The sequence below is a fragment of the Fukomys damarensis genome, unplaced genomic scaffold (assembly GCF_012274545.1).
Source record: "Fukomys damarensis isolate Sample0158 unplaced genomic scaffold, DMR_v1.0_HiC HiC_scaffold_3, whole genome shotgun sequence".
In the NCBI taxonomy this organism is placed as follows: domain Eukaryota; kingdom Metazoa; phylum Chordata; class Mammalia; order Rodentia; family Bathyergidae; genus Fukomys; species Fukomys damarensis.
Window position 1 is genome coordinate 39,394,058 of NW_022900915.1, and position 22,884 is coordinate 39,416,941.

Genomic DNA, 22,884 nt, shown 5'->3' on the forward strand with positions numbered 1-22,884 from the left:
AAAAAAAAAAAAAAAAAAAAGAGTAAGACAGCAGCTGCACATTTCCTGACATGAAAGAAGTTTCTCACATTAAGTGACAAAAGTACATGACAGCATGATCCCGATGAGAAAACAGCTGGCATCCTTACAGTATGCTTATGTGTGTTAAAAACTCATCTGAATTTTAATGTTTACAGTAAATGTGTACCATGAAGTAAAATGGCTTTACATTTAAAACCTGCCCAGCGAGTTTAACACTGAAAAACAGAAAAATTTGAATGTACTCAATCTTGAGAAATTAGTTTTCTATAGTGGATAAAATTATGGATTTAAAGTTCCACTAAAGACATTTTAAGAACACATCAACAAGTAAGTACCAAAACGCTTTTACCTTAGCTCCAAATTCCACAAGATTTGCTAAATTCTGCACAGACTTAGCCACTAATATCAGAGTTCTTGCAGCAATAGGAGATGGGGAATCTATAAAAGAATTGGGGAAAGCTAATGATACCAACTCCAAAGGTACTTCCAGGTAAGCCATTAGAAATGTAGCAGTTTGATACTTCTTTACTGTAAAAACACAAATATTCTTCTATTCAGAACTTAATAGTGTCTGAAAACTTACGACCTGTCCAAAAGAACCCAAGTTAAATGGAAAAAGTTAAACATCTATTGGTGCTTCTGGTTTTGTTTCAAATGGGGTACTACAAATATCAGTTAAACTCCCAACAAGTTAATACTACTTCAGAATACCTCACAAAGTTTTATCTTTATTTCATACTTCAAAGACCAAACATAAATCTGGGACCTGTGATTTGTTTGTGAAGAAAAATGTGAAAATTAATAAACCTTCAAAATATTTCAAAGCTCAGGAACAACACATCCCTATAGAACATAGTGTCATGTAAATGAAAAATTACTTCAGCTACTAGATAGAAGCCCTGACACTAATATGACAGGTACTCTATCCGAGAGCTTGATTTTACATTGTACTGTCTTAAGCATGAAAACTATAAATATTGTTGGTGAGTGGTTCAGAGAAATTGTAAATCTCTTCAAAAGGATTCTCTGAATTCTTAGAAGTTACAGATTTAACCATTTTAGCAGCAGTAATTATAGAGACATCATGGCTCTAGAAGTAAATAACATATTCAAAAATATTTTTAAGAGCGTTTTGAGCTTCAAATTAACTGCAAGGTAACTGCAGTTCTTTCTGGTGCCTTCTATCAGGGCTCACTGCTACACTGCACCCTTCTATGAAAGAAGCCCACATCATCTGGAAGTCATTCCACAATGGACATACGGGTAATGAGCAAAGCAAGGTTCGCTCGTGTCTAAAATGCTGGTTAACATATAACTTAGGACAGTCTTCAGCGGGAGGAGCCAGAGCTGCTTTTACCTAAGTCCTCACAAAGCACTACTGCAACTGTGTGTAGAAGTTTAATTTGATCTTAAGAAACAGCTTTATAGCCATCCAGCATGAACTACACACCCAAAAGCTCTGCCCAACTTGCAAAACTGCAGATTTAGACTACAGAGACACAAGAATGCAAAGTGGAATGTGTGTAATTCTGCCCTCTTAGGGCTCTAACGTAGAGGAAAACCTAAGAAGTAAAACAAGATAAAGAAGAATGAAAAAAGGGGGAAGTATGCTTTAGAATGCCTTATAACATCTTAGAATTGACTAATTTTTATTTTAAAAGATTTAAAAGACAAATGAACATTCTTATTAAGTAGTGGAATTTTATTCTATAAGTTTTCTCATCAATATTTATCAAAAGCAAATTACCTGAGATGATATTAAACATCCGTGGATTCAAGATGGCAGGACAGATAAGCCGAAGAAAAACAAAACCACTAAACAAAACAATTTTTTTTTTTTAGAAAACCATTGTACAGATTTACATAAAAATAAATACAAACAACACTGTATGTCTGTCAGGCCGGGGGAACCCTGGGGCCTTGCACACGCCAGGCAAGTGTTCTAACACTGAGCTACATGCCCTCTCTGTTTACTTTTTTTAAATTTTTGTACCTGGTATTACAGGTATGTGCCACTGTGCCCAGCTAGACAGAATTTTACTGTACTCATAGTACCATAGCCTTTACTCTGAATTCACATAGGGAAGCACAATCAGAGCTTTAAGAAAACAGTAAGCTAAAGCATATTTTAAAATTAAGTGTCTTTACACTTCTTGTGTATATTATTCATTATTATCAACTCTGGAATTGTAGATTAACTGTGGGGCGATGTTAAGTTTAACTGTACAGTTGCTGGCTCAGGGTCTACTTATTCCAGACTAGGAGTTTACTTTATCCACTAAGAGGCAGAAATATCCTTAGAAGCCTTGAGAATTTCTGAAAAAAAGTACAAATAAACCTTCTGTAAGATTCCAAAACTTTCATTACTCTATTTTTGCTTTTATTAATAGAATAGTCATGATGAGTTTTTATCAGTTTTATTGATACGTCATATAAAAATAAGAATCCACTGCACTAGAGAAGTGACTTGATAAATGAAAATCTAAGAAAAGACTCCATGGATTCCAAAGTGTAAAAGCTATCAAATTATAAAACAACTGCAAAAATATGAAATTAACCGCTTATTTGACTTTGGGAACAATGCAGATGCAACTTTATGTACATATTCTACTCTGGCTCCTTCAGTCACTGTTAGAGAGTGTATGTTGTTAACGTGGACAATTTTCACTTCCTTTTAAGAAGAATCCACACTAATAACTTTTTCCCTGCCCTGTGCCAGAATGGCTAATCCAACTTCTCAGCATTTATCTTCAATTTTATGGTAGTTTGCTCATTTTGGACTCTTAGAAAAATGAATGTTATTTTTCAAACAGCATATATAACAATTTGAAGAACTCAGTCTTTACATCTGGATTTCTTTTAAATTACTTTATGATTTTTGCATCAATTTTTACTTGAAAACATTTTGATACTCAACTAGGGTCTGTGCAACAGAAAGCCTAACCTGACAACACTGGTCTTAGAATTTCTGTGTGCAAAATGGCTTTCCGAGTTTTTAGAGGTGATTTTAAACTTGAAAAGGATACCTAACGTATTGATATACTGAAGAGCTAACGGAACAGAAATCACTGCCATGGGCATAAATTCCCCCATCACTGCATCAGATCTTGCAGTATTTGCTTAACAACTGCTTATTAAAGTTCAGTTTACAGAACAGCTTTATTTCCATCGCACATGTAACTGTACTGAAATATTATGCCTGTATTTCATTCCATTTACCACGAAGCTTAGAATTAGAGAATCTATAATCTTTATGTATCATAAGTAGACATGAGCATTGTCCCCCACTTTTGTTGCGCTGGGATCAGATCCAGGGGCTCAATCCTGCTAGGCAAGTGCTCTACCACTGAGCAATACCCCTTGTCTGCAAGACAGAATGGTTTTATTGGTATGTGGAGTTTTTGTTCTTGTTTTGGTTTTTATTTTTGAGACACGGTCTCACTTAGTGGCCCAGGCTGACCTTGAACTCTTAATCTCTTTGCCTAAGCCTTTCAAGTAGCCTGGAGAATAGGCACACAACTTTATCTGCAAAAATAGTAGAAACTTCTTGACAATATAGATCAGAGACAGGATTATGATACTATACTGGTATCTTTAGTAATTTTTCCTGTTTTGTCTTTTTGAAATTTAATGTAACTTTGCAATGCATATTCTAACAAACACATGATATAAGGAGGAAACTGCCATATTCACTGAAATTTTTGCACTAAACTTCTGGTTATCTTGTATTGCTTGCAATATGCTTAACAAAAGCCTGCCAACAGTGTTAGAGACACTAGGTCATCCTAGTGTCTTAGAAGGTTGCATTAGTTCTGCCTCGGTTACTAACTTTCTGATAGGCTTAGGCATTTGACAGGGTCCCATTATGCAGCCCAGGCTGGCCTCAAACTCAGGGTAATCCTCTGCCTAGGCCTCCCAAATGCTGGGGCTACAGACTTATACCACCACCCCCAGTCCCCTTATGCAAACTGTTTTACCTCACCAGAACTGCTTCTTCACTGGACAAATAATTAGAATAATGATAATGAAGTCTCCATATACAAGCTCTTAAACTCCATGACTTGCCTTGGAAGTACTTCCTAATTACTGTATAATGGGCAAAGCTAAACAGCTTCAAAATTAGAAGATTTGGTAGAAGATGAGGCTACCATTAAAGATTTTCTTACAAACCAGTTAGTCAACACCTAAATACTTAATTACTGCCCTTCTCAGCAGCATCAAATGTCTATCCCTTTATTCACCTGTACGCATACATATGCATAATCTATGTGCTACATACAGTGATGTAAGAAATGAACTGATGGGCCTTACCTAACAACTCTTGTTCTCATGGTTTTATTGGTAGGCCACTTGTGTTGAACAGATTTCTGTAAACACCCATAAATATACCTCAGTGTCCTGCCAAAATAAAACAATTACGGTAATAAGAAAACATGTAAAAAACACTGGTCTTATGGTGGACAAAATCTTAAACTGACTTTCCCCCAAAAAAGTATTTTGCCAAAAGTAATGAGACATTGAGTAAGGGGTCAGGAAACAATCCAGTAAGTTTACCATCAATTTTAGGCTACTTTCACGTTCATGAAATTACAGAAAAAGTATTGGAGTGCGGCTATGGAAGAACTAATGTGGCAAGAAATTCTGGGGAGAAAAAAATCCTTATTTAAATTCTACCTAACAAATAAATTCACTGACACTGAAGATTCACTAATACAGGCGGCCTCTAAACGGATACTGAAATGGTAATGATACCTGTTATACACTTTGATTATTTTTATTTTTTTCCACTGCTGGGATTGAACCCAGGTTCTTTCTCATGCAGGCCAGGCCAGAACTCCACAGAGCCAGACCCCATGGCTGGTACACATTTTGAATGAGAAATTACAGACCACAAAGACAACCTGTCAGGTCTCCTCAAATCTAAGACAGCAGGCCCCTGTTCACTCCCCACACTACATCTGTATAAACAAATGGTTTGTTTTATGAATGTAAATATTTCACACTGGTTTAAGAGTATTTCATTCTGGTTTCTTTAACTCTTTTTCCTTAAACAATACTTATCTTTAAAGATTTAAAACTGGAACTCTTTCAGAATATAACACCAGGTAATAGGAAGCTCTTATATTTGAGAAATGTTTCAAAAAATAAAGACAATTTCTTGTCAAACAAAAATTTCACTACTTACGGTGGCAGTATTTCAGAAGCCATGAATATTTTCTCCACGAGCTCTGAAAGTATGTTCAATAGGTGTGCTAAATTAGTGTTCACATCTTCATTTTTTTCTAACTTTGATGGACTTAACTAAGACACAGAACAAAGCAATATAAATATACTTTGGCAATGAAATGCAAGTAAATCAAGGTAAACAAGTAGTCTCCAAGGTTCTCTACTTTCCTATTATGTGTAAGTCTTTTTAGCATAAATGGGAATGCCGAAGTATTCTGCACTACAGAACTCCTAATAGGTTTGCTGCCATTCATTCATTCCCAATACCCCACAGAAGAGCAAGTATTGACTACCCAGTTTTATTTCCATTAGGGGAAAAAAAGAATTAAAAAGCATTTTCTTATTGAGACTTAATTATCAAATAAATACCTTAGGTGGCATCATGAACCTTTTCAGAAATTTTTCTAGTAACTCCTGAAATCTAAGAGTTCTGACTGGTATTAATGAAAGTCTGAATTCCCCGAGTTCCGTCCAAAGCACAGAGATTCCCTACAGACGTGCTGTATTTCTGTCACCCTTCATGGTTAGGTTATGGCATTACTCTGGATTAATAACACCAGGTCACTCATTTCTTCTCTTTAACTTGTACATAAAAATTGACAAGGTAGAGCAGAATTAACATTTACTAGCATTAAAAGTCAATTCCTTATTTTATTGATTCTATATGAGGTCTAAACATGTAAATCCAGTATCTTCCTTTGTAATAGCTCTACCAAAATGAAAACCGCCATGTAAGCACTATTCTGTTCATGATTTTAATGGTTAATTACAAATTCACATTGTAGCCTTAATTAATCATCCTAAAAAAATCTTTTGCTTTTCCTCTTAATTCCATCTTTGCCCAAAATAACCAAGCATCCCCAATCTGAAATCCAAAATCTAACTGCTTCAAATTTCCCAACGTTTTGAGTGGGATGTGTTTCCACAAATGCAAAATTTCATACCTAACCTCATGTGATGGACACAGTCAAAACACAGGAGTTCTAAAAATACAGTATAAAATTATTTTCAGGTCGTGTACCAAGTACATATGAAATAAATGAACTGTTTATAGTTGAGTCCCATCCCCAACAGACTTTATAATGTATATGGAAATACTTCAAAATCCAACACCTTTCTGGTCCCCAGCATTTTGGGTTAAGGGATACTCAACTTGTACAACCAAAGCCCTACAAAAAGCATTCAATTTATGTTATGCACACTCTGAAAGCGCGTACATTACTTCGGGAGGACTGTCAAAATACTTATGAATTTCTGGTGCAACCTGATCAATCCCAATTCGAAAATAAAGCACAGTGTTGTGTGCTTGTGTGTGGTGCTGGACACTGGACTCAGGATCTCATGTATATACTAGGAAAGTGCTCTATCACTGAGCTATTCCTTTAGCCTTAAAGCACTTCTTTTTTAAAAAGTGTGTTATGCAAAACATTTTTATAAATGTATTACATAAAGTACAATTACGTTGGTATATAATTTTAGAAAATTAATGTTTGCCTTAGCTTAAAATGTAATTTGCTAGAAAGTGGTAGTTTTAAAATTTGTTTACTAAAACAATTAAAAAATTAAATTTTAAGACGTTAAGTTTTTAGCCTGAGGTGGTAGTACACTACTGTAATCATCCTGGAGGCTGAGGCAGAAAGATCTCAAGTTTGAACGCAGCCTGGGCAACTCAGCAAGACTGTCTCAAAATTTAAAGAAAAAAGGACAGGCTAAGTAAAGTACCTCAGGGTCAAGGCCTTGGATTCAATCTTTGATGCCACAGAAAAAAAACAAACGGAAACAAAAACTGCTATATTCTTACCTCACAAGACTGCTTGCTCTCCATTATCTTTAAAATGGAGTCTTTCAGCGCGTGGTGGACAAACTGAGTAGCAGTGGCCTTCATATACTGCTCCATCAGGGTGCTGGCAAGTGTTGTGGCTCGAAATAGGGTGGTGGCTTCATCTGTGCAAATATTTATATAAGATACACATACAAACTATACTAATGTGCTCAAACTAGAAGTGAATTTATTTTTCAGGTACAGCCATTTAAAGAAATATGTATTTTGCATAGAGCACTGAAAATTGATTAAAATGACTTATTTCTAAAGATTTCACCATAAAAGAATTTTATATGTGTTAGATCACTGAATCATAAACAGAAGGAATTAATAGTATCATTTATGTGAACAAAATGAAGGCTCAGAATGGTTTATCATTTTCTAAAATCAGTTGCCCAGTTAGTGATAAAACTAGGATCAAGACTTTGCTGAACCCTGACTTCATGTTTTGAAAAATTTGAGTCCATTTCCAAATAAGAGTATAACAAAAAAATCCCGGTATAATTTTATTAGCTAAGTCATGGACACTGAGTTTTAATAAAATTCCAGTAAAATTCAAATATCAGAAACAAGTCTCAGGGAAAAACATGTGCACCATTTAATCTATGTTTTGAAAAACCTGCATTTTGAATAATTTTTATGATTAGAGAAAATAGTTCTGACTTTGCAGTTTTATTACAGGAATTACAGTATTTAGGAACAAGGACTTGCTGAATCAGTGATGGGGAAAATACATTATTCTGACACAGGAGGAAGCTATTAACAGCACTGTGTCCAGGCCTAGCTATAAAATCCAACTAACGCTCAACTTCTTTGTAATCAATGAGTAAATAAAAAATGAGAGAGATAGTATGGTTAAGTAAACCAAATTATTCTTGAGAGTGAAGTACTGTGAACCACTGATCTGAACAGAAACAATTATCTATGGCTCCTAATACAATCTTCCATGACAGAAACCTGTATGTATTAGAAACACTCGCCTCTATATTAACCGATGTGCGATCAGAACTCACACCCCAACTTCATTTCTTAATGAAGGAAAATGGAATAATTTTCTCTACAATATGATACAGTTTTTTTTAAAATATACCTGAAGACAGATGTATGAGATATAAAATCTAATAACCCAAGTTTAAAAATATCACACATCCATACTCTACCTTCCATGCTTATTTCTCTGTCATTTAGTGTACACAGCAACAATGATTCAAGCTTTTCATGAAGAAAAATCCTCAGGAGGATGCTAGCCAGGAGTGTCCGGTCTTGTCCACATACGTGTGACAGAGCATAGACAACGTGGAGCTCCTTCTGCAGGATAAGCTAGAAACGACATGGAGGGAGGGAGGCACGATGCATCTCCAGGGAGGCCAGCGGGAAACAGTGTTCTCACGTTTAATGAGAAATATGTCACTGAATAAATGTATTAAAAAAGAGTGAGTCTGTCACCTACATGCGTCTGGTCTTCTAAGATCAAATACCACCAAGTTTTTTAACCTCAGGCTACTGTGTTCCATGGTGGTAAGAAATTACTGCGTTGAACTTAATGCATTTTTCTTAATGAATGTTACAAAGTGTTTCTGTTAATAATGCCGTTAAAAATAGATGAAGAACAATCACCTCTTTAAATTCACTGTACTCTTCCTCCGGCATGATTTTTTCCATGGAATATCTCGCTCGAACGCGCAGGGATCCTGGTTCAATACCTTTCAGTGGTATATGGGAGCTCAGGAGAAACCATTCATCTGTGGCATGACCTTTCTGTAGCCGGCTCAACTGGCAGCGCATAAATACTTTGAATGAAAACAAATGATTACATAAAAAAGGTACCATTGTCATTAGCCATGCAAGTACCTTTTCCTGAAGTTCAGTCCTCTGCACTTTTCAATGAAGCATTTCAGTAACACAACAAACTCCATATGGGATTGCTTACTTCATTTACTGTGTATCTACTATGTGCTAGACTCTGTGACAGCCAAAGGCCTGGGATACAGAGATGACTGACGTATGACGTGCCTAGCCAAGAAGGCAGAAATCAGTTATGGTACACAGTGATAAGTAACAGTCAACCATGCTCTGAGAATATAGAGAAGTAATATGTAATTAAGCCTAGAAAGGTAAAAAACCCACTGCAAGCAAGTAAATCTTAAGCTGACCTGCAAGCTTAAGTAAAAAGGTAAGGGAGCAGGCAAGTACTCCAGGTAAGAGAGCATGGCAGCCATTACTCGGATTTTATCATACAAGTAATGGGAATCAGTACAAAAGTGTTTAAGGTGTACAGTAATGACAGACTAAACATTTCACAGAGACAAAGTCAAGCTTTGCTCTATCTGTTAATACATAACATTTCCTTCCTAGGCCTAAATTTTAAAGATGGTATTAAGGGCTGGGGATTTAGCTCAGTGGTTCCGCCACCTGCCTCTCAAACGCAAGGACCCAAGTTCGATCCCCGGTATTAATCAATCAATCAATCAATACAGACAGTATTAACTTAATATGCCCCGATGTGCACTGCTAAACCCCACTGCCATCTGTTCTAGCAGTAGGCTGGGAAGACAAACACCATGGAGAACAAGACCTGGGAGTGTCTTGACTATGCTGGTGTATAAATACCATCCTCTTCTAGAGTACTTTTTGTATAGAAGAGTAGGAAAAGGCTAAAAAGTAGAAAGGGAAGGGGAAAGCCCCACAGCAAACCAGCCAGTGACTATTTTCATGTTAATTTTTGGGAAAGGGAGTGATAGAGATTTCTAATTTAGTCTTAAGGGCTTCAGTTTATAGTATGTACAAGTTAGACATTTAAGTCTATTTCTTCCTACATGTAGAGGTACAAGATCCCAGCAATGAATGTAACTGCACTGTATCCCTAAAATGTACCAATTAAAGCTGAAAAAAAAAATCATAAAAAAAAAGTCTATTTCTTCCTAGATTAAAAAAAGTATAGTAAGAAACTGTCTCAATTACATTACTTGCATTCCTGTTTTGCTTTGCAATTTCCATATTAAGAAATTTCATTATGAATTCTAAAAATTTACAAAACATAACTTTAGAAAGTTTCTTATCAACTTACAGATATCAGGATCTTTGCTTTTCTTTGTTTTATTACTAAGAGTGATTTCAAACCTATTGATGTCAGGAGGAAGATCACTAAAGAAACAAGGAAAAAAATAATTAACAAAATGTTCTGGTGTCTAACTACTTGATTCCTTCAGTTCTAATGCCAAATAAGCCCACTATTTCAAAACTTGAGCATGCTAAATTTAAAACTGGATTCACAACATATTTAATTACTTAGTATACAACAACACTGACAAACAAATTATACACTTTTCCTACTAGTATTAACCGCCTAAGCTACCGATAATTCAGGTTAGTGCGCAAACTACTAAAAGCATTTTGTATGGTTTTTCACTTGTAAGTAATGCTAATGTGTATAAATAATTAGGAAAAAAGCCCAGGGCTTGGCACTTTACTAATGAAGGAGAATAAATACAACACAAAAACAACACTGTCTACTACTGAAACTTCTAAATTTGGTGCCTTGGTCTGACAGTATAAATACAGGGATGAAGAAAGGAGGGGGAAAGAGGTAGAGAGAGGGAGAGAGGGAGAGAAAAAGAGAGGGAAAGAAACGCAGTATGGTTTAAAAAAAATCATTTAATACTTACTCAAAGACAAATTCTTCTGACCATACTGGGTTTTGTCCTTCCCTTGCATGAGTTTTTGCTACTTGGACGCTATTCAGGTAGATATTACAATATGGGTTGGTAAAATGTTTTACTGGGAGTTTGTGAGCTTCCTCAATATGTAAAACAAGGCTGCTGACCTAAAGCAAACAGAAAAATTACTACCCCAGAGCTGAAATATTATGCATTAGGTTTCAGAGCTACTACTGTAAAATAAAGTAAAAAACAGTGACTTATTTTTCCATTTGGAGAAGATATGAGCCATCTTTTCCTTTTACATGACATACTACAAAATATTCGTGTACAGTGGATGCTCAAATTATAACCAGCCTGACATACGAACAACCTGGGTTAATTAGGTTAATGAAGGAGTCATCTTGCCTCCTGTCATCTATAGTGTGTACCCAGGAAACATCCAGATCTCAGCTGTACTTAGCTACAACCAGCCCTCGGGATGTGATTGAGATGGTAAATCAAGGGTCCACTGTACCTAAAATTCAAGCATTTAAAATTTTCCCACTTTAACAAAGATACAAAATGAGATATTATTTTATTTGTGCGGTAATAATGAAATAAACTTTTTCTGCTATAAAACAATGACATAGAGAAAATATAGCTGAGAAGAGGATTCTTTATTAATCTAAACAACTGTGACTGCCCCAAAATTCCAAATGTTATACAATGTTTATCAAGGAGACTGTTATCACTATATCAAATACACAGCTAGACACTGATTCTACCTTCTGATTTTATAGAAAAAGATACAAAATTCAAGCTTAGTCCACCTGTAGTTGTTGTAAGGACTAGAAACAATGTATGTACGAAACACAGAGCACCTGACACTCACAAAAGGGCTTAAGAGAGACGATCTATGGTTGTATCAACAAAAAATTTCATGGCTCATGTTTCACACAAGACACACTTACTGTTTTTTGCAAAATCCGATTTTCCACACTTCATAAAACATTACAGTATGTTCTAAAGGCAAACAGTAATTATGGGTAAAATAAAGTGTCCTTGGGAAAAGGACCAAGACTTCGCATTACAGAGACTAGTTGGCTAAATATTAACCATCTACCCATTTCAGTAGAACAATGTTAAATTCAGTTAAGTATAGTGCAGATTCCCATAAATAGGATCACTTTATTTTATTAAGTTTTCCTCCAAATGCCAGGAGTGTCACAATATGTTTGCTTTCTTCCAACTCTTCAGGACAGTGATGGCAAATCTTTCAATGATACAAAAAGCCTGCAGTGGCGCGTGTGCCATAGGTTCGCCACCACTGATCTATGGTTATCATGGAAAAAGAAAACCCACAAAGTGGAGTCTATGAAGTTGCTCTTACATACATAGACAGAAGATAAGAGAAAGCCTAGCTTAATTTTCCATAAGCAAAAATATAAGCCAGGTTAAGGTTTCAAATTAGGGTGGATATTACCTAAGAGTTACAGGGTGAATTTCAGAGTAGTACAGGATGGAAATCTCAAAAATTTACTGAGATTAGTAGTGTAAGTTACACAACCTTTTCAGGAAGTATCTACAGTTCTACTTTTTTGACAAAGGGCAAAATAATTGGAAGGAAAAACATGTCCAGCTGAGTATTTTCTGTTGCTGATTTGGTATTGTATTTTAAATGGAACAGTAAGTAATCTTTCAATTTTACTCAAAAGTTAGTATTAACACTAAGAAGCACAAGTAGGTATACAAAGAGCATCATCTTTGAGAAATATTTTTCCTGCTACCGAAGCAGAACCAGGACTTTAAAATGCCTGAAAATAACCTCTCTGCTCTTTAGAGTTGTCTGAAATCGTTCACATAGTAATTAAAAGGGCATAATGACAACATAAATTGTGCTAATTACAGCAAATACAAGTTTTACCTGGCGAAGGCGTTTATTAGACGTCCCTGGACTACTTTTCCGTAAACTGCAAAATGCTTGCAGACCTTTCATCCAATCCTATAAAAAAACAAAAACAAACAAACAAACAAAAAACAAAACAAAATAGCATTTCAAAAAAAACCTGATTTCTGATCGATTTATTTCCCTCAAATTCAACAGGTTTTTCCTTCTCTAGATTGCCATTTTTAGTCTTAGAGTACACAGAACTTTAAAGTGTCCCAATAAAGTAAAATTATTAGAGAATCCCTAATTAATGTCAAGCATACTAATGTGTGCCCATTGATTAACAAAAACAATATAATTTTCATTAAATAAATTGTTTTTCTCAAACAGACTCAAGCGGGGGGGGGGAGCAGGCAGGCAAGCCCAACCCTAGGAGGGCTCTGGCCGGGGCACAGCTCACTGTGGCCGTGCTGCCCCACAGGACCAGCGCACTGCTCTTCTCCTAAGACCATGGTACAGGCAGACACACAGAAGAGCAGCTGATGTTTATTTCTAATCCTAGATTTTAAAAATTACTTTGACTGTATTTTTTAAATGTTTAAACATAACATTGCTCCAGAAAAAAAGAGAGAAAAATTTACATTTATTGAAATCTAAATACTGTCTTTGGCTTCCATGTTTTCGGAAGGCTCTGTACCTTCTGCTTTATTTAATTGTATGTGTAGTTTCTTGGCTACTTCAATGGATCTGAGCTCTATCACTGCTTAGAGAATTAAATCCAAATCAATTATCACAGCTTTTAGAAACAGAAGACTCCACAGCCCACCAAAATCAACAAAAACTGGAAACAGTATATATAAATATAGTAAGAAAATATTTCAAATGAGGCTTAGAAAGCCAATGTAGAGAAAAAATGATAAAATAAGACAGAAGTTTAAATTTCTATTCCTATCTCTATTTTTTAAAAATGTTACTAAAATATTTCTCACTCTACTCTTCTCATTTAAAAATTAGGTGTAGATAACTATATAACAAAGTTGAATCTGTATTACAAATAAAATGATTTCTTGAGCTATTTTACAAAAATTCGAAACATGTCATTAAATTATAAATCATAAAACAATGACTCATTCATCAAGTATTCTTGGAGCCTAATACTATCACAGGGTGTGAGTCAGAGGCTCGTGCTAGATCACAGGTTTTGTTTTTGTTTTCATTCTTTTTTGGTACCAGGGATCGAACTTGAGACCTTGCACTTGCGAGACAGGCAGTGGCACCACTGAGCTAAATCCCAGCCCTAGAAGATCAGTTTTAAAAACATCTGCTTCATAACCAGGGCTGGCAAATTATGTTCCATTTCCAACAAAGCCACTTTCTTTGACCTGTTAACCACTTAAGGTTCTTTCCAAAGAGTTCAAGTGGAAATACAGCTTTATTTATACACAATACAACTAAAACACTCCAGAAATATTAAAGTTTAAAGAAAAAATACATTTAAGAGGAGGTTTTGAAAATATTTCTTACAAAATTACCTAAAATTTCAAGTTACAAGCAGGGCATATGGATCAATGGGTAGTGCCAAGCACACCTATGCAGACTTAGTGAATAGATAGAAAACAGCAGTCATAGAATATTTTTCTTTTAGATGGTGGAACCTGTATTTTTAAACATAGCTAGCTCGATCAGTGAAGAATAACAATGCTTGTTAGCAAAACTTAATTGGCTTACCTTTGGATAGTACTGCTAGCATCTACAATCTTTATGCAGAGATTTTAAATGTGTATTCTCAGTTGGACTCAACATCAGAGTATTTAAAATCAATTCTAAATAATGTTTTCATTCCTAATAACCCTTCACTGTGTTTCCGCATTTTTTGGGGGGGGCTACACTTTAGGTATACAGTGAAGTTGCATTCATTATCGGGATCTTGTACCTTTACATGGCATGACAGGCCTTGGCTCTCACTTTTTCCACTTGTTCCTGCCCTGCTTTCACTGCCTCCTCCCCTTCCCATTTACAAGCACTTCATTTCCATTTTTTCATTTTCTCCTATTTTTTTCTTTTCCCTTCTTACCTTTCCCCTACCCTTCCCACTTTCCCTACACCTTTAGCCCTTTTCTTCCTATTTCACAATGTCCATTCCCATCTCATTAGGATCTAACGTACCATTATAGTTTTTCACATCAGAGAAACTATTCGGTACTTCTGCATTCTTTTCAAAAAAATTTTTTTGCATGAAAGTTCTCATTACTTAAAATGAAAAGATTATTAGATTTCAAGCATTCTTTTTATCATTTTATCTTAAATGCAACAGTTTTCTACTCAGGTAAGAAAACATGGGCTGACAGATTTACAGTAAAGAAATAATGCTCTTACCTCTGTTTGTTCAGGAGTTTCTCCTGCGAAGTAAAAGATGTAATGTTCTTCACTAAAGTGCTGAACTACTATCTGAAAACAGTTTGGCCTTTAAAATACAAACAAAAAAATGAATTAAGAATTTTACAGTGACTACTAAAATATTTACACAAACTTTAAAAAAATATATAATTATATAATTTATATAAAATTATAACTTCAAGAAATAACACTACAGTGTACCAGATCATTACTTAAAAGAAAATCACTCTTTTAAAGTAAAGTGCTATGTCACTTTAAAAGACATTAGACATAGTAAAGTTATGAAGAAAGCAAAATTTCTAGAATTGCACACAGTTAATTTAAAAACTTTTTGCTTTTGGAAAAAAAGACTAGAAATATTCCTAGACTAAAATGTCCTTGCTGATTATCTCACAGATTGTGGGTGATTCTGTTTATTAGTCTGTATTTTAGGTTTTCTTTAATAAACTGACTTTTTCCTCATATATTAAGATGAAAATATCATCTCATACATTGCTTGTTCTGATGTTTAGATAACCTAACTCGTGGATAACAAGTATTAGAGCATGTCTTCTTTAGTATGCACTACTATAAATCATTTGACACATAAGTATAATTTCTAAATTATACTGTATAAGTAAACTAATTTATATCTGCTTTGGATGTGTTATCTGATTAAACTTGAAAATGTTTAAAACATGTTTAATGAGGGCCTGCATGTTTTTAGAACTTGATATATGTTATTTCTTTTTGCTGCTTTAGACAAAGTTTTTTTGCTGTTGTTAAAATGAGGAGGCCATAGCAAGACAGAGAAAAAGTATATGTGCTGCCGAAGCAAGCACAAAAAGAGAACAAGTTTTACACTTGTGAAAATATAAAAACCATCTTTTCGTGTTTTGAGAATGTTTTAAAAGTAATGGAATGTGTAACTGGAGACTTCTGATTCTGAAAATGACTGGTATCTTCTATCTGGATAAAATATAAGACAACAAAACAAATGAACAAATACCAGTTGTGTAAAGACCCTCGAGACGGGAGCTATAAATACTCAAGAAGCAAGATCCTACTGAGATGAGCCTCACGTTGGCTACACTTTTCCTCTCAAGGTATGTGCCAGTTCCTAAGCTGTGCAGAAAAAAAAGCAGTTGCTTTTTTAAAAAATTTAAATGCTAAGCAGAAAACCCAGCAGTTTTCGTGTGCTGGGAGAGCAAAACGGAACTTAGGGCATTCCAGGAAAAGGCTCTCAGCTGAGGCCCCTGAGGACCGGATCTTCACAGGAAGGGCAAGCCAGACTCAGCGCCTCTACCCTACCTCAACGCCACTGACCCCAGGGAAGGTTCAACATAGGCGCACCTACTCCAACCACAGGCACATTAGTTTCCATTACTTTTGATTCATAATATTTACCATTTTGCCAAATGTAACAAGACATTTCAAGAATCAAGATCTAACAACAAAGTCAGGGTAAAAATGTTTAAGAAAATAGGTAACTATTGATTAACTATGATTCTGTCAGAAAGGTATGTCTAGTAAAAAAAGACTCATATTAGAAATAAATTAAAACCTCAAGAAATAGATTTAACTACAGAAGCATAGATAAGTGAACTACAAAACAGGAGAAAATATGTAGCCTAAAGCAGAGAGGAAGAAAAGATGAAAAACTATGTATTAGACACAAAGGACATGGCGAAAAGACATGTTTGACAGGGATGCCTAGACAACAGAATGCAGCAGAACTCTTTGAAGAGACACTAACAAAGACTGTAAACTGATAAATGATACTCAGTCTCAGGTTGAAGAAGCTCTTCAACATCACAGGAAGTAATTTAAAAAATTTCTAGTAGGCATACTTTGGTTTTGCTGCTTAAACAAAAAGCATCCGGAAAGATAGGATACATTTCTCTTAACAGAAAAGGAAAAAAAAAGCAACCATTTGTGTGCCAATGAAAATGCTCAAAGTCAGAAAACTATTTTTAAAAAGTAGATAAAGGCCAGTCTAAAATTTAATATCAAGCAAAGTGTCCTTCATAGGTATAGATGAAACAATAAATACTGCCACGGTGGAAGATCCAGCCTAGGAAAAGATAAAAGCGCAAGAATTCCCACATAAATATTCACTAGAATAACTGTCATGGAAAAACCTTTCAATGTGTGCTTTTGAAATAGTTAATATTTAAAATAAAGCAGTATCAACAGTCTGAAGTTTACAAGGAAGAAAGTGCTTAGAAATTTCCAAGTAATCCTGAGAGTCATATGGGAAAACCGCACAGCTCTGCAACTAGAGCCAGGCAGGAAGACGGCCCGCCCATCTGTGCTGTCCAGCCCGCTTCAGGAGAGGGCTGAGCACACACAGGCCACCTAGAGCCAACTCCGACAGCAGAGCTCCCTGAAGAGCACAGTCAGTGTGTGCACAAAGGGCATCACGTTCACAGCCTGCTACATATCTGATAACAGTGAAGAACAGGCAACAGCACTGTTCCATAATTTTACCTTTTGTGCACTCATATCTGTATTTTATAATGAAACAAATTGATATTAACCTATTCTTCCTCTGTCCTATTATATGATAGAGATGCCTTCTCATTTCCTTGAAATATACTTTGCTGATTTTGTTTTCCCTGGCATTTAATTTTTTTAATCCTTCTCTTCACAGTAAGACAAACACAAGTATATACAAAAATAACTGACACTAAACTGACATACTTTGTGGAGAAAGTTTTTGTTTTTGTTTTTAAATAAGACCTGGGTAATGTTCTCATGAAGTTTTTCATATCAGGTTAGATGCACTTTAATTAAGGGTATAATTCATAAATATAAACCCCTGCTAGGACTGGTAATGATGACATGCCAACTTCCCTGAAATAAGAAATCCCTAGCAGATTAGTGATGTGCTCTGCTGGCTGTCTGGGTAGGCACGGGGGTGGCACTTCAGTACTACACATGGCTCTTGGTTCCTTTCCTCAACAGCACTGCTCCCCTGCCGCCACGAAGTAAGCAGCTTTGCTCTATCACACATCTTCCCAAGATGAGACTTCTACATTGGAGCATGACAACCCTGCACTGGATCTCCTGAACCTGCAAGCTAAATTCAACTTTTTTTAAATTGTGGCTATTAGGTATTGTGTTACAGCAATGGCAGGAACGTTTCTTTTTACCTGACCATCTAGTTTAGAAGTCTTTAGAAATAGTTTATGAAGAAAGTTTGGAAAAGTCTGGAGAAAGGGGTAAGACAAACCTGCAAATGTTGTGAGCTTGACAGGTGATTCTGGACAGAGTACAGAAGATTGGGATGCTCAGAAATGCAGACAGTAAAGGCCAGGTTCACAAGGTTTCAACTGGGAACAAGGATTCCATCAGCACATGAGCTACAGGCCATTTGTGTTACTCTATGGCAGAAAATGCCTACATTTTGCTCATGTACTAAGACTGCGGGAGACTTGGATTAAGTAAGGGTAGTAGACTAATGAATCTGGAAGAGGAAATTTCAAGACAGCTAGTGTTCAGGCATGGCTATCCCGGCTGCTTTTAACTTGATTTATATGAGGATCAGGAGCAAAATGGACAGCAGAAAACATTGAAAAGACTTAAATTCTAGCCTGGAAGGAACCATGTGTAAAGTTGGGACTGAAGGAGGTGTGGCTATTAGAGATTATTAATTAGCACTATCAAAAACAAAGCAAGTACTTTACACAGGGAAAAGGTGACTTATGGGACTCTTGGGATTCAGCAAAACCCTACCCAACACGGATTCGTATGTGCAAAGGTGTGAACCTTTCATCTGGTGGAAAAGTCTCTGGGATTCCTGGTCGTGAAGGGCCTCCTAGGGAATTGGTTCCCCAGATTCACTTTGCTGGATTCGGTCATCCAGGCCCTCAGAGGCTGCAACAGCCATGGTCCAAGGGACTCTTTAACTACATGAGTTAGCAGCCAACTGTAGCACCGTCCATGTGATGCTGGTTTTATTGGTATGGAGAATGAGTTATGGGGTCAGAAAGACTCCTACCAGATTTCAAAGGGTCTAGGAGGTCAGGCAAGAAGCCCCTGAGAGGGCAGTACGGGACGCTGTGGAGCAAAGCTAAAAGTGTAGTGGCGACCCCAGAAGCAGAAAATACTAGGAAAGGAGAATGTCTGCACAGCAAAGGTTCCGGCTGTGAGTGGAGACAGCCAGAGAGAGGCCACACAGGCTATCATCAGGAAGGCTGAGGGCGGGAGCATCCCAAGCCTTCTGGAACTCAGATCTTAATGTCAGGTCCCCTGGACGCCAGATAAGGAACTATACAGCAATGTCTGATCTCTTGGTCCTGCTTTGGCCTGATTTTAAATCCCTTTTATTCCTCCCTTTTATAATGGGAATGCTATGCCATGCCACTGTTATCTTGGGAATCACATAACCCATTTTTGATTTTGACATAGTTTCAGTTTGCCCTGAGTCTCAAAGAAAAGAGATTCAGCCTTCTAAAAAATGCTGGACTACAAAGATTTGGAGAGGGATTGCATTTCTGGTTGTACATGGGACAGGCGTATTATGTTAGGTGGAATTATAAACTCGCTACTGTCTTTATTTGCAGCTTAAATACGGTTTAAGGAGATGTGTTTGGGTGTAAAGTCAACAAAGGGTGGATTCTGACTTGCTACTTCTCATACATTGACTTCAATGAATTAAATGCCTAGCAGATTAATTAAGCAGGCTCCTGGACGTGTATAGGGGGCCACACAGGCATTACTTTTCTGCGTATGGTCCCTGACTTGTTCCTCCCTGGCAATGTTCCCTGCTGTACTTTCCAGCCACTAAGAACTCAGCAGCTCTGCTTCACCATGTTTCAGCCTTGGAGTCGGTCCGTCATATACTGAATTTTCTAAACAGATAAATTAAACCTTTCATAGTTTTAAATTGTGGGTGTGTCAGGCATTCTGTCTCAGCAACAGGAAAGCTATTATAATAAACTAAGAGATATTTTTAAATTCTTTACAGTCCCCTTCAGAAAGAAACTGCATGGGAATCAAGCAATGATTTTTATATCAAATGGCAAATATATATTTATTGCTTCTCCTTACACCTGACAAACACCATTCCATTATTGATACTAACCTTTATAAGAATAATTTATCCTCTAAATGTACTTCAAAGATCTCATCCACTTTAGCAGAAAAAATAATAATATTTACTTTTTCCAGTAATATGGACTTTTCTTCTGATAGTAGAGACTGATTTTCAGTCTAAACGTATCTGTGTCAAAGTAATACTAAAGCATTTCCTCGGACGTGTAGATGTTTATCAGTGTTAATATTCCCCTAAGAAATGTATTACTCTAAGTATAGATATTACTACTGAATCATTTTTAACCTCACTTTTTTAAAGGCTAAATTTCTGCTCAAAGCAACTGTCAAAATATATTATCCTTTTTCTTTTTTCAGCTTTAATTGAGTTTATTGGTACATTTTAGGGATACAGTACAGTTACATTCATTGTTGGGATCTTGTACCTCTACATGACAAGTCTTGATTCTCATTTTTTCCCCTTACCTCTGCCCTCCCTTCACCCCCTCCTCCCCTCCCCATCTACAAACACTTTATTTTCATCTTTTCATTCTCTCACATTTTTTTCTTTTCCCTTTTTACTCTTCCCCTACCCATCCCACCTTCCCTACACCTTTAGCTCCTTTCTTCCCTTTTCTAAATGTCAGTAATCTTATTAGAATCCAAAATACATTATCTTGCAGGCAATTTAGCTCAATGGTTCCTCCCTACCTCACAAGGACAAGGACCTGAGTTCGAGCCCCACTACCCCCGCCCAAATTATCTTTTTGTGCTGCACTTGTAATTTCTTGAGGAAGTTCACTCTTCAATTAATCTACAAAGTGAGAATCATATACGATAAAGAAGGGTTTTCCTGCAAATCAAACTTTTAAGACAACTCTTCTTTTGGACAGCTAGTGTACTTCAATTTCAAACAGCAGGTACTCTGTGTTTCTTTACATGAAATCTAAAAACACATGCAGCTGAGCAGCTTGGATTTTATTAGAGCTTCCATCTTAACATACTTTAAGGTGGAATTCAACTCTACACACAAACATATACATAATACTATTCCAAACTGCTTGTTTTCCAGAAGGAATTCTTGATGGAAAGTTTTACACATTCCTATCCCGAAGCCTCACCAGCAGTCATTAGATCAAAGGACATTTCTACAGAGCTTTGTTTCAGTGTTCCCATTTACTGTTTGGAATACTCTCTCCTTAATACTTTTGGAACTTCTCTGAATGCCAGAGATTTTCTTTCAAGCATTACTGTAATCATTACACACAGTATATGTACGTATATCATATAAGGTACCGTGTTTCATTCTGCAGTGATACGTCTTTGGATATTTAAAAACCTATCATTTGACACACAAACGCATTTAATGATAACCCTACCTTAGTATTATCTACTACTATTTCAAAGTGGTATCTCTTTTCTTACTTTTATTCTTGGCCTTAAACAGAATTGGCAGTTCCATGCAGACTGGTAAAACAAGTAATTCTCCAACTCTGTGTGAAGCATTTCTGCTTCAGCTTTAACTATTAATTGCATGATCTCAAAACAAGCTTTCCAAGTTTAACATGACACTGTAGGAACATATCTACAAGAAGAGAGGAAGGAAGGGGTGGGAGAGAAGAAACTGTTTCTCATTTGGAGTTTACAATTCAATTTTTTTTCATTAATTGTAGATATTTAGTGGTATGGTGCTAGCATAAAATATTCAGCACCACTGACTTATTCCGTGACTTTTATGCAAAGAAATTCTTTAGGATGAAGAAGACAATATTTACTGGGCTTAGCAATTTAAGTTTAATACATGTTTTTAATTTAGCAGCCTAATATATGGGTTAATTTTTAAAATTAAGAGTACTATTTTTATCTTGTGACTATAATGGCTTTACAGCATTAACCACCAAATTGCCCTTTATGCTGGTTTCATATATATTTGTACATTAAAACCAATTATAAAGTGAAAAAAAATTTAAGTTCAAGAATTCACATTTTATAATAAAATAATTTTAACTTGTGTTAATAGGGGATAGTATAAAAATTAAAGTTTATGAATCAGTACAAAAAATAACATTGTTGACTGACCAAAAAAGTCTAGATTAATAGTGAGTTAATGGGTAATTTAAAAATAAGTACTGAAGTATAGCTACCATAAAGAGCTTACTACTGTCTGCAAGTTATGTGAAGATCTTTTTGCCTCAATAAAATAACAAATTAGAACAGCTTAGACAGGAAGCCATGAATTTCAACTATTACAGTGTTTAAAATGAGGAAAGTCTGGTTTAGTTTTTATCATAACACTTGACAATTAGCTGTATATCACAGACTTCTAACGATAATCCCACAGCACCCTGGCTGAGAAGCTCCGCTTAGCTAACCAAATGAATTCACAGCCATCCTCTTGGGTTCTGCCCAAGAACTGCCTATTTCATAGTACTTTGATCCTCCATATCCATGAGTTTCACACTCACAGATCCAAGGAAATGCATATCCAAAATTATTTTTAATGCATCTGTATTGAACAAACACACAGCACTGATGTTGTATTAGGAACCCTAAGTAACCTAGTGATGACTCATGGGGTTATATGCAAATACTACACCTTTCCTTTCCACCCAGTGCTGGGGATCAAAGTTGGGCCTGGATATGCTGGACAAGCACTCAAGTACTGAGCGACAGCCCCCAGACACACAACTGCATTTCACTTTAGGACTTGCATATCTGTGCATTTGGATACTTGGGGTAGGAGTTGCCTAGACTGAGTGCCTTCGAGTACTGAGGGACTGGGTCCACCTTCCAATAAAGCTACCTCCCAAATCTCATTCATCTTTGGCCTATTTTAAAATGTTTTTGGTACCAATAAATTATATTTGCTAGTGAAC

The 22,884-nt window shown here is 36.1% G+C and overlaps 1 protein-coding gene across 1 annotated transcript in view; it reads right to left on the minus strand.

Moving 5' to 3' along the window:
* The window catches only part of Rasa1 (RAS p21 protein activator 1), a gene marked incomplete at its 5' end in the record, with an annotated part of 90,977 nt that overhangs the window by 5,283 nt on the left and 62,810 nt on the right, over window positions 1-22,884 (minus strand). The window contains 11 exons of the mRNA XM_033765668.1: window positions 371-459; window positions 1,769-1,836; window positions 4,333-4,419; window positions 5,207-5,322; window positions 7,049-7,191; window positions 8,230-8,389; window positions 8,687-8,859; window positions 10,137-10,213; window positions 10,735-10,892; window positions 12,632-12,709; window positions 14,972-15,059. Of these exons, the coding sequence (XP_033621559.1) occupies window positions 371-459; window positions 1,769-1,836; window positions 4,333-4,419; window positions 5,207-5,322; window positions 7,049-7,191; window positions 8,230-8,389; window positions 8,687-8,859; window positions 10,137-10,213; window positions 10,735-10,892; window positions 12,632-12,709; window positions 14,972-15,059 (1,237 nt within the window). The remainder of the gene's footprint in view (window positions 1-370; window positions 460-1,768; window positions 1,837-4,332; window positions 4,420-5,206; window positions 5,323-7,048; window positions 7,192-8,229; window positions 8,390-8,686; window positions 8,860-10,136; window positions 10,214-10,734; window positions 10,893-12,631; window positions 12,710-14,971; window positions 15,060-22,884) is intronic.